Source organism: Pleuronectes platessa, chromosome 7 (assembly GCF_947347685.1).
Source record: "Pleuronectes platessa chromosome 7, fPlePla1.1, whole genome shotgun sequence".
Classification (NCBI taxonomy): Eukaryota; Metazoa; Chordata; class Actinopteri; order Pleuronectiformes; family Pleuronectidae; genus Pleuronectes; species Pleuronectes platessa.
Window position 1 is genome coordinate 13,792,540 of NC_070632.1, and position 12,442 is coordinate 13,804,981.

Here is a 12,442-nt window from a genome sequence, read left to right on the forward strand (position 1 = left end):
GAGCATGGTTGATATGAAATCAAAATAAATCATTAACTCTCCATACAAAGAAATCATTGAAATTCATTGAATTTCAACTTGATGAGAAAATGCAAATCAAATTAAATCGGAGAAATAAACAGAAAGACAAATGAGGACATTTCAAAAGTTCTTCATTATTTAAACCATCTATCTAGTCTATGACTCTACTGGTGCCAGTGAATCTTTGCTCTTCATCGAACATGTGTAACCTCATCTGAAACGACTGTGTCACATAACACTATTGGTACTGGTTTTATTCGACCATATCCTTAGAAAACGTTAGAAAAAAAAAGTTGATCTTCACCAGTTCACTTTGTACACGCTAAGATACTGAAGTGTAATTGTGTCTTAAAACAATCCACAAAATTCAAAACTGAAAACAGTCTTCGACACCCCCTCGAAAAGGCATTTGTTAATCACCCCGACTCTTCCCTGTTTCACCAACCTTCACTTTTATTCCTATTTTGTTTTTCCTGCTGTTTGTCTGATGGGGATGGATCAGTATCAGAAGCTTTTATCATTACTCTTCCTCACATATAAATCACAGCAGCATATCGACTCTAACCTAACCCTCCCTTCCATCTCTTCATGACAACTTCCTCAATCACCTCGTCATCTCTTCTCCTTTTCTAATGAAGTTACACGTTTGACAGCAATAAATAATAACTCAAGGCAACGCTCATCCATTGTGACAACTTCTCCAGTTCCTGTAAAGAGGACGGTTCAAAATCCTTCAGTTCTTTAGTTTCAGTTTACATTTTTTTCATTTATGTTATTTGAAAAAATAAAAATACCTGAAATGACTTGAAATAAAATAAAAAAAAATATGCAAAAAAAAATATGTCCCCTGGCTTGGTAGAAAAAAAAGAAAACGGATAAAAGAAGCGAAACGAGTAGGTGGTGGTTGGGTGTTGAGGAGGGGAGTAACTTAAAGTGGAGGAGGGGGAGAGAGACACAGGCCTGGTCTTTTAGCAGGAGTGGTCCAAGCTGTATGTCTGCAGGAGGACGATGGGAGAAGCAGGGTTCATGGTTGGGACGAAGCCGCCCTCCTCCATCCCTCCGGGGTCCTAACGTCTCCTCAGACCCCCGAACGGGCTTACGAACGCTACGACCTCCCCCTCAATTGTTAATGAGCAACCCGCCCACCCAGCGGAGCTTGCAGGCAAACCACCGCCTGAGGGGACAAAAATATTCGTAATGGAACTGCTCAAACTCGGGGGTCTTGCGGATGTCACGTAAAAATGCTACGTCAAGGTCTGACTCGGTGAGGATGATGAGGAGGAGGAGCAAGACAAAGAGGAGTCCAATGGTCACAAGCAGCAAACGGAGGACACTTAAGACAAACTTATTCACCTGTTCCACCTCGGTGAGGGTCGAGTCCCCCCCTGCACCCTCCTGTGCGGATTTACCGTCCGCACCAAAATCACCCCCATCCCCGCGCTTGGCTTTGCCCGCCTCTGACTCCTTCTCCTCTTCGATGCTGCAGGGGGCCCCGTTGATCTGGCGCGAGACAGCCGGGTCCATGCTGTGTTCGGCCACCGGGGTGGGCAGGACGCTGCTGGAGGGGCTGTAGGCATCGTCCGAGATCACTGCTGTGCCGTCACTGCGATCCGTGGCCTGGCTCCCGGAGCGTGGCATGAACGATTCACAGTGAGACACTGAACGCACCGGTGTGGAGTGGGCACTGTCACGCAAGGACTCCAGACCTTGGGGACGTGTTCAGAGAGGAAGAGGAGAGGGGAAACAGGGAGGAAGAAAGAAATATTAATGCATATTTTATAGCATGAGAAACACAGCATACTGTAGATCAGGTTCTAAACGGCTGAGACGTCTTTCAAGCCGTTTGTCCACAGACACACTGTCTCAAACTGAAGAGCTGAAACCTGGTCATGTCCCCAGAGTGTGATGAATCCTCATGACACAAATTACACAGGAAGTAAGGATCTTTCTCAACAGCCCTAGAGTGAAGAATATCTCAAAAGTATATTTGAGGAAAATATCAAGGAACTAGATCGTACACCCTGATAAGATGTTCAACATCCTTTTCACCAAAGACCCTGAGCCCTAATCTCTCGGCATGTTGAAGAGGTTACAGTCCATCAGTGCTGCTAGTTAGTTGTCCTTTTCAGTCCAATGTTATTTATGTTTTTCATTCGAGTATTGTTTCAGTTATAATTGCTGCTGTGTCTTCCTCCTCTATATTGTTGCTATTACTAATTAATTATTTTAAACACTGTTGCATCAAAATAAAATTGTTGATGTCAAAAGATATTTCCATGTACACGATTGGGTTTAAAAGCTCGTTTGAGGAAGCTTAATAGTGTTAACGGAGCCTCACTGCCGTCAAATATAAATACAACCACAAGGATTATTCTTAGACTAAAGGATAAGTTTACATATTTTAAAATCCATCACCAGACACGAGTCTCATGCTCATGACTCATTTAAAAACTTTTTGTTTCGCTGGATGAAGAGCAAACTCAAAGCAAAGGACAAAGGACTATTTCAGCTGATATGAGTGATTTGATGAATGTATCCTTAAAAAACAGAGAAAACTCAAACAATCATCTTTTCTAAACAAATCAATCCAAACTGAAAAGGAACTAAATTCATATTTGACCTACTATATGGAGTGAGACACCACGATACAGTAAATGTAATCTGATATTGTGAGGAAGGAAAATGTAGGTTAAATGTTTATAAATGTATAAATGATGGTTCATGAAAGTAAAAGCATTCAAAATCAAGTTATATGTTTAAACTGATCCAAGATATATAAAGATTCAATATCTCTATAAAAAGGTAGAGCAGTATCTTCATTATCTAGTAAAGGGGATCAGCAGCCACTTCAGTAGAAGAGGTACAATCTGTGTCAGTTGATTGTTGGTTTTCCATATTGATGAACTCTCCCTACAAACAGTCAACAAGGCATCAAAGCATTCCCAAAATACAGCGCTGTTACTGTACAACGGCAGCGTTCATTCTGAAGGGGAAGTACCAGCACATGAGAGCCACTCTACAGTGAGTGTACATGTCAGAGGAGATGAGCCTTTGCTGACGATATCACATTCTGCCCAACGTCAAAGCAGCAACATTACACCTTCACTATAAAGAGACGGGATTCAAATCCAGCTTTTGATGAGGAAGCAAATCACTGAAAGGGACATTTAAAAAAAAAAGAAGAAATTGGAATCGAGCAGCACAGATTACGTCCAGAGTGTTAAGCCTCTACTGTCAAGTGAAAAGGAGGCATAAAGGTTTAGTGAGTGTCAGCAGCCATCTTTGCTCAGTGTTGATCTGCCGCAGTGAGAAAGGCAAACAGTACGTTTTATGTTGAATATCCCATTTTTATAGCCTATGTTTTGAAAGCCTATAAATTCATACACTACATAAACACACAACAACATTTGAAATACGTTTTACTGGTTGGTATCAAACGTTGCTGCTACTCTCGACAGAGTCCTTCCCTCACTGCCAACATGAGCAGTGAGCCAGAGACTGATTTAAAACAGAGGAGGCGAGCGGCACCATGTGAAGCACACGTCCGGCCGGCCCAGAGTCCATGAGGAGTTTACCTGGAGGTTGGCTGGGCTGAACACAGGGCAGCGGAGTGCCAGGGAGAGGGGTGACGCTGGCCGACTCCTGCTGCCCCATCAGGGCAGGGTACAGGGGCAGGACGCCCAGGGCCTTGCCCAGCATGCGAGGCCCCAGGCTGAGCACGCGAACTTGTACATCCCGGTAGCAGTGGTTGATCATACGCAGGTGGACGTTCACCCGAGTGGTGATGCGGATCAGACACTTCACCATGGCTGCAGCATTCACGTGTGTTTATCCTAGTGTTACGGTCCCCTGTCCCGGAGTCCAGGCCACAGTCTGCAGACTGTCTGCCTCGGTAGCGGATAGCGGCGCGGAGTGTGAGGTGAAACAGTGGGAGTTCTGCAGCAGTGCTACAATCACCAGCATTGGTCTGGCCTGGTTTTGACCCCACCCAGACTACAGACATACATGGAATAGAAGGCCCAGGCTATATTGAGCTGGGGTATTAATACCACTGTAAGACACCAGGTCAGCACACACCGGGGGTGGGAAGCTCTCATGGCTGAACCCACAGCTAAAGACCCTGAATCCATACAGTACAGCTCTATTGTAGACCTGCAGGACCATGGGGGACGGTCTCACAGACAGAGGCACTGACGCCAACTGTTCTGGACCAGTAGCCTGCAGGGGGCCGTGTTGTAAGTGACTTAAGCTGCTCCTGAATCTGTACAACTCTCACCAACACTTGTGGAAAATCACACACACACACACACACACAGCTCTGAAAGCCTGCATCCAAGTGGAGCAGCCTGAGTGACGCACACACCTGCGACATGTCCCACCAATGGTGAAAGCAGTAAGTGAGCCAAATGGCTCCAGTTACAGCTTGTGTTTGAGTGTGTGTGTGTGTGTGTGTGTGTGTCTGTGTGTGTGTGTGTGCATACGGGTGTTTTCTCAGGAAGGAGAACAGTTCTCACAAAAGGGACTTAACCTTCTGATCCACGGGAAATAAGGTGTCAAACAGTGATACAATACAACCAGTGATGCCGGTAACGCGCTACTTAGTAACGCGTTACTCTAATCTGACCACTTTTTTCAGTAACGAGTAATCGAGCGTTACTATTTCCAAACCAGTAATCAGATTAAAATTACTTGTCCAAGTCACCTTGCGTTACTATTTCGGTATTTGTGGTTAACCCGCTGGGCACGTCCTGCGGCTGGGGGAGCAGTCGCCCCGTCACCCTCCTCTCCACGCCGCCGGAGGCTCGGTGTGCGGCACGCCTCGACGTTTCCGGCGGTGTCTAATAAAGTTAGTGTTGGCAAGACCGGTTGTCATTTTTATGTTGAGGCGGCAGGGGTGTTGTCGGCAGCTGCTGAATGTAACTAATAAAGTAACTTGTAATCTAACTTAGTTACTTTTAAAATCAAGTAATTTGTAATCTAACTTAGTTACTTTTAAAATCAAGTAACTTGTAAAGTAACTAAGTTACTTTTTCAAAGTAACTATGGCAACACTGAATACAACACAATACAACTTTATAAATACCTAAGGCAATTTGGTTACGGCCATGTTATAATAAATACATTTAATTTAATTAAATAGTCCACATGGCATTTTAGACTAAGTTTTTGTTTTTTCCTTAATTTATATCTCAAGCTCTAGGTGGAACACAGAATTGTCCTTGAACGCCTCGTTCACCCAGCGGATTCCTTCTGTGCTGGTTGGTTAAGCGCCTGAGGAGGTAAAGACGCTGCTCGATAGGGAGCATGTGGAACTGGGTGTGGAGAACATGGCTGGTGTCCCTCATAATGTCCTCATGGGCCTGAGCCCTGAACCGCTCATAAAGAGAGGACAGGAACACTCCAGTGATTTGGTGCAGGGGCTCTGTTCGGTTTTTGACATTGAGGGACAGAAACCAGCAGATGAAGGAAAAAGACAAAATGCTCTAGATGAAGGAGCTGTAGAGCGTCTGTAGGACAGGCTTTTGGACACTGAATGAGTTCATTTTATGAGGACGTTGTGCCTTTGATCTGCTTTGTTGTTTGTGGATTTTCTGCTCTAACTTCACAGTGTTATCAAAGAGGCCACTGAAGAATGTATACTGGTCCACAACATCCTCCTCTTCACCGTGGGTTACTGCTGCAGCAACCTACTATTTACGAGATGATCTGGAAAGGGCAAATCACAAGTGCCTCTTGTGTAGCAATGTGAACGACTTGTTTCAGTGGACGAGGTTGACATGGAAACAACACCATACTGACTGTACGGCCTCTAAAGGACAAATTAACATCTTGTAAAAGCTACCCCTCCCCCCCATACACACACACACACACACACACACACACACTGACGGCCACCATGAGATCTATTGCTCGCTCAAGCGTGAGTTAGGAGCTTACCCTCCATGATAGATATGTGCACAGCTCTCCGACGCGTGCGCGGCACACTGGTGAGGCGAGGCCCGTGGGTGATGGATGGGCAACTCCTGCTGGGCACGAGGCCAGCCCTGCAGAGACAAACACACACATACATGCAACAAAACAGTCAGCGCACATAGAAGACCACCCCCGAGTGGAGGTAACTGTAACTGTAGCGAGTAGGTGCTGTTGATATTAAGACACCTGCGGTAGCTTGATGCCAAAAGGAGGAAAATGCAACAGAAATCGAATCGAGAGTTCTCTGACCTCTCCTGACTCTACCTGTGTATTTCTGGAGGTTCGCGTTTGATTTTGGCACTCTGCTCCATCACCTCTTTAGCCACTCGTCCACTGTTATAAAGCACAGAGACGATGCTCAGGATGAGTTTCACACACACACACACACACACACACACGAAACACACACACAAACACTTACATAACCAGACAACTTGCTGTCCCCCAATGCCTTGACAGCAATCACTGTAGTGGATGAATACAGTGCTTGAGCATCATGACAGAATTACCCAGTGACACACACACACATACACACACACAAACTTACACACACCCAAGCACATGCAAATACATACTTGCAGGCAAAAATATCAAAACAATGAACAATGACTTGCTCTTTGACAGTAAACTCAACATTTAACTGACTCGGCTGGTGATTGATTTGCATGAATACTACCAGATATTTTCATAGAAAAATACAATTTTTTCCTCTAAGTTTGTCTGAATATTAATATTTTCCTTTCAAAGGGGCAGTTCAACAAAACTAGAAATATTTTCCCAGTAGTAATTTTCCTTTTAGCTATGCACACTAGTTTTTGCATCTAGTGGCCCATGCAATGCAGATGAAGTCTAGATTTGAGTTGTTTCTGTTCAAATAAATATATATTATGATATAAGTATTTTATATTTAATATTATAAAAACCACTATAAAAGAAATAAAAAAATAAAAATAATTAAATATCTTCTGATATTTTGAGATTTACGCTATGCCTTTCTTTGGTTTTAAGTAGTTCCTCTGTAAATATAAAAAAAACTTCACCGCCCTCGATTAAAGGTTGCAGCAAAAATGTCAGATCTAAACACCATATACCACTTAGGGTGGTTGAGAAAATATGTTACGTTTGAGTCCCCTTCATTCTGTCCTCTATCTTGTGAGGAGTCAGTTCTATCCACTGGGCATACGTGGGCTGAGGTTGAAGCACAGAAGGCCAGGAGGTCAGATCCTCTGGGAACACCTCCCTCTGCACTTCCAGCTGGGGGATGTTTCTGTCCTCCCCTCCCTGTCATCAGTCACAACGCCTCTGTCGTGTACTCTACCTGTAACGGAAACGGCTGCCCTTGAAGAACAGGTTGCTGCTGGACACCGTCCGAACCTGACTGGACTTCTCAAGCCTGCAAAACAAGAAAAGACAATCAAACTAAGTTGTATTGAAACGAGAAAAATGGGAAGAAAACATCTAGAATGAAAATAAACTACTTCCCAGTCATTCTTGTAAGAACATGCTCCTACTACGATCACACTGCTGAGGCATCAATACTGTACAAACTAGAATAGTAGAGAGCCTCCCTCCGCCAAGGTCCAACAGTCCCCTGAAATTCAATCAAGCTGCACCAAATTTCTCATCCCTAAATATGCAAAAATGTATTTTTTCATCAAGATCCATTAAACAAATGGTGGGTCCATCACCTGATCTAGATCCGCAATATAAATGAACCACATCCCACTTCCTTCCACCCCGTGGGAATCTGACTAGTTTTTGCGTAATTTTGCTTACAAACAAAGGGCAGAGTTAATTATATTTCTACAACGAAGAGGAAAAGAGCATTTAAAAAACCTGCTATTAAATAACTCATGTCCCCTCTTTGTACTATAGGCTCTGCATCTGCTCCATACAGTATTCAATATGTTTATATTGTGATAGTAAGTGAGACATTAATAATTGATGCTTTATGTTCCTTTCAAACGATGCGTGTGTCTCTGAAACCCACGATCACATGTCCTCTCTCTCTCTCCGTCGTCCCCCAGACTCCTTCTTACAGCCAGATCTTAAGAAGTGGAAGGTTGATAACAATCTTTTATCCGTCTGCCACTTCAGAGAGTCATCGAAAGGTCATATCGCATTAGCTCCATCAATTCCTGTGCTAAGCTCTGACCTTGTGATGGCCCCTCTCTCCATCTGCCAACCCCCCCCACACACCCTTCATCACCTGAGCTGTCATTACCTCACCACTCCCGCCCTCTGTCCTCACACTGTACTCACACTGCTTGTGCTTTTTTTTATTTTTTTTTATCACCTTTCCTGAGCCAGGGGTGAGCAGAGGGGGAGCCATGCTATTATTCATGGCTGACACAGGGGAGCTGTATCTCAGGAGGAGCGGTGAAGTGCCTGCAGTCTCGTGCCACCGCACTCTAGCTCGATAAAGGTCAGCAGCGGCTCGCACCACATTTTCCCGCTGACAAACAACTCTGAGTGAACAAGGGCCTGTAAGGACGCAGAGGCACCTTGGCCGTAACCCCCCCCCCGACCGCGGCACTCGAAGCAACTAAATCACGGCCGTAAGCAGAGAAAGGGAAACAGTGGAATTCAATAAAGAAGATGTGTGGACTCACTTGTAGAAAGCTTGGTGCTCCACTCCGCATTTCCAAAGGTGCTTGCATGCCTCCGGAGTGGGTGCGAAGTATGTCAGGATGATCTGTTTGTCCTGCACGTTGAAAATAAGAGAGTGTGCAGGAAAATATAATAAACAGAGGCAGAAAAAATCCCACATCATTAGAACTTAGACTCTTATCTGCACATCCAACAAGCCATGCTCTCACCTCCTTCTGGTTGGCATGTATGTGAAACGTCTTGCCCTCGAACTTCAGTTTGGTCACCTCGTCCCTGTCCGGGGAAGGAGCAACGGTTAAACATGCAGCGAGCGGAAACAGAGAGCCGCAGCCTCTTTAAATATTCATGACAACCACTTTGGGATCACATAAACAACCCCGGACCTCAACATTAGGCTGACAAAACACATAACGATAATATTCCCTGCAGACGGGGAAACGTAGAATGGGAGAAACCTGAGCGCCGCCGAAGGCTAAACAAACAAAGGCCTAAGAAATATGGAACACACAGTATGTCTGTCGTCATTATGTAACTGTAACCTTCTCAGTTAAAAGGGAACAGACAGAAAAACATTACATCTACATTTTCAGTACGGAAAATAAGCTTCTTGCTGATTTCAAATCAGTGTTTACTGAGAGTTCAACCTCTTATACATCAAGCTATTGTCCTGAAGTATCTCTGTTAATCTACTTGCTGTAATTAGCCATATGTGCACACATTGCTCCCCGGCTCTTGTCACAGGTAGAGGCAGATGGCAGAGCTTTGTTAACTGTGACTGTGCAACCAGCTGTAGAGCACATGCTGTTTCAACACCCTGCATACAGAGCACAAATGTCAGATCAGCTATAAATCCAGCAGCGCAGAATTTGTCTATTCAAATCCTGCAAAGACTTGAGGCACAAGAGGAAGCTTCATATTTCGCTCACCATTTGAGAAAGTGGACTTGCTTGTTTCCCTGAAGCACCACAAAACCAAACGGCGTGAAGGCGAGGAACGCCGGGTTCCCAGACACGTCCTGGAAATCCAAAAAAAACAAGTGGAGCACGAGTCAGACATATGTTTTAGCATGCACGGCACTTCACATCCAGTAAGAGCATTTGAAGTTGAACAGAAATGCGTATGAGATGTGTAAATATTGAACAGCGGTGCTTGTGAGACCTTGCACGGATGCGGATCAACACCATATGTCTCCAGCATCTGGGCTTTCTGCAGGAAGTTCCGCTCTGATGTTTCAGGTGACTGTCCACTGAGGGAGTGCGACAAAACAACACAACATCTGTGTCAGGGTTAAACTCAAACAGATACGATTTCAGAGACACACACACACACACATTTAATTTCCAATAACATGTCACAATAATTTAGAATAGACTAAAAGAGGCAGACAGACGTTATCACAAAACAAATCAGACTTTTAACAATAGATAAATCAAAGAAAATATAGGAAGATATTCAGAAAAGTACGTTTTGTTTGTTTCAACTTTAACAATGTGCAGTAACTCTGCATAAAGCTGCAGTGTTGACTTGATGGTGAGGAGGACATTGACCACTAGTGGGCAGCAGAGTCTCATGCTGATTATCATTCTTCCTCCAAAGCATCATAACTGGACTTGGTGCTGGAGAGCAAAGAAAAGACAAACTCCCTTGTTCATGAACAGAGGGTCACTATGTTACACCTTTAGCTTGGTGAGGGTTGAGCAGTCCTTGGGAACAGACCCTGTGGTGGGTTGCTGGGGGGAACTGTTGGGGGTTGGAGGACGAGGAAGGGGGGTGCTGGGATTTATGTATAGGACACTTTTGCACTGGTTGCAATACATTTTATAAAAATTAACTGAACTTTAAAGTTGACTTGTATTTATTCTGTTTCATTTATCTTGTTATTTTATTTTTACTTAAATTATTATTTTTAGATTGTCTTATGTTACCTTTTCAACTAGTCATGGTGCCTATTATAGAATGTACTATACAAATAACCTTGGCTTGACTTGCCCTTCACACTTCCTGCCTCAGATATAAAGCTCTCAAGTTCGATCAGATGAGTTGTAGTCGAGAAAATCGAGGGGGGGGGAAAGAAAGATCGGAATTTTCTAAATATTATTTGGATAAGAAACTTATTTTAGTGCCATTAAGAATAATTTGGAAGGAGTTAGAAGGATCAGCGTGAGAGAAACGCTTCATAAGCTCACCTACTGTCGCTGAGTGTTTGTGTCCTGCTCTATCTGATCTCTTTCAGCATCGTGTTCTGCTGCTCTCCAAGTTCAAACCAAGGTCACAACCCAACACAGGTAACTCTGTGACTCTGAATGCGTTATCCAAGTGAACGGCGGAGAAGAATTGATCTTATATCTGCTCAAATAACCGACAGTGATCTGCTTGGCCCGACCCAATGGAACCTCATTACTGCAGGTAATTACATATATGCCACAGGAAGCCTTGTTGTTCTGCAGGTATGTGGAAACAGAGAGAGATTGATGGTGACCCTCACATCAGCTCCGTCTTGTGTAGGTCTGCGATCCGGCGCTCCAGCTTCTCCGAGTGTTTGGGGAAAAAGTGGAATTTGGAGCTGTAACCTTCAGGATGTTTGCCAGGGTCATAGTTACCGATCTCAGCTGGAGGAAGGAACAGAGAGAAAAAGACATTAAAAGCAGATAAAAGAGAAAGCTGATGTCATAACGACTTTTTGGGGTCTTTTTGGTGCCTCTGCCAGTGAAGATTATTTGTGTTCCCTTCATGCCACACTGCACTGCCTCGAATGACCCTGAAGCAGATTTTCTCCCTGGAAGGAGGAGCTGACCAAGCAGCCCATCTTTAATTCATCAGCCCCTCCTCCAGACGACCTGCCTCCCCTCAAACACTGTGCTCCCTGTGATGTTCGCAGAGCCACCACTCCTTGTGTGTGTTGTATTTGCTAAGGTCTATATTTGTGTGCTTGCGTGTGTGTGCGCTTGTGTGTGTGTGTGTGTGTGTGTGTGGTGGGAGGAAGATGATAAGATGCCAGATAACGGCTTCAAAAGATTTTCTCACCGAGCAGGATTTCTTGCTTATTTAGCGCAAACAGGCCATTGAGCCAATAATCATGCAAAGTACAGAATAACCTTTTACTTTGTACCAGTTTCAGAGTCAGTATCAGTGTGAACAATCTCATCCAATGATGCATTCCCTATTTCTTTTCTTATAGCAGGACAAATTAGAACCCCTGCAGGAATATACCCTCTGATCAGTGTTGTACATTTGCCTCGTTTCACCTAATTCAGCTTCTTCCCACATCAAAATCTATTTGCTTGACTGTGTCTATCGGCACGGTAACGACAAGGCACGAGGTGGTCAGAGCAGAGAGTGGTGTACATCATTTCCATCTGTCACCTCCAATTACCTTGAAGGATGTGTGCAGCAAGCATGGCCGCATCCGAGGTTTTACACAGGAGCCGACCGTGGTAGAGGTCTCTCTTGATTTGCAGGAAGACAAGATATCTACAAGGGGAGAGGACAAACATCACGAATGACAGTCTGACGAGTCTGTTATTCATACATACTCATACATTTCGGTTACATTTCTTAGTGAAGGGACCAAGAAGGACAAATACAATAAGAGAAAGATAGAGCAGGAAACCACAAATCTGATAAAACCTCAAAGGCTGTGGAGTTCAGGTTCCCTGTGGGGGGGCGGCAGGGTTTGAATATTTCTTTTTGATTCTACTGAAATTAGGGTTTTGTTCGGGGGGGAAATAAGGGTAGGGAGGCCCCGAGGGAAGAGCTGCTACTGACGCTGTTCTTCTCTTAAAGCCTCCAGCCTAGTTTCCAGCCCATCCAACCAATCACCCCTCTGAGACAGCATCCG

The 12,442-nt window shown here is 44.4% G+C and overlaps 1 protein-coding gene across 3 annotated transcripts in view; it reads right to left on the bottom strand.

The window, feature by feature from the left end:
- Positions 1-998: 998 nt before the first annotated feature.
- Positions 999-12,442, bottom strand: part of LOC128445132 (FERM domain-containing protein 5) — a 59,787-nt gene continuing 48,343 nt past the window's right edge. For 2 of the 3 annotated variants that reach the window (XM_053427931.1, XM_053427930.1), the window contains 10 exons: positions 11,978-12,075; positions 11,090-11,213; positions 9,763-9,850; positions 9,531-9,619; positions 8,814-8,877; positions 8,607-8,698; positions 7,313-7,387; positions 6,259-6,327; positions 5,959-6,065; positions 999-1,727 (listed from right to left, as the gene is read on the bottom strand). In XM_053427931.1, coding sequence (XP_053283906.1) covers positions 1,141-1,727; positions 5,959-6,065; positions 6,259-6,327; positions 7,313-7,387; positions 8,607-8,698; positions 8,814-8,877; positions 9,531-9,619; positions 9,763-9,850; positions 11,090-11,213; positions 11,978-12,075 — 1,393 coding nt within the window. In that variant the 3' untranslated portion in view covers positions 999-1,140. The remainder of the gene's footprint in view (positions 1,728-5,958; positions 6,066-6,258; positions 6,328-7,312; positions 7,388-8,606; positions 8,699-8,813; positions 8,878-9,530; positions 9,620-9,762; positions 9,851-11,089; positions 11,214-11,977; positions 12,076-12,442) is intronic. The other variant, XM_053427933.1, reaches the window with a different exon arrangement.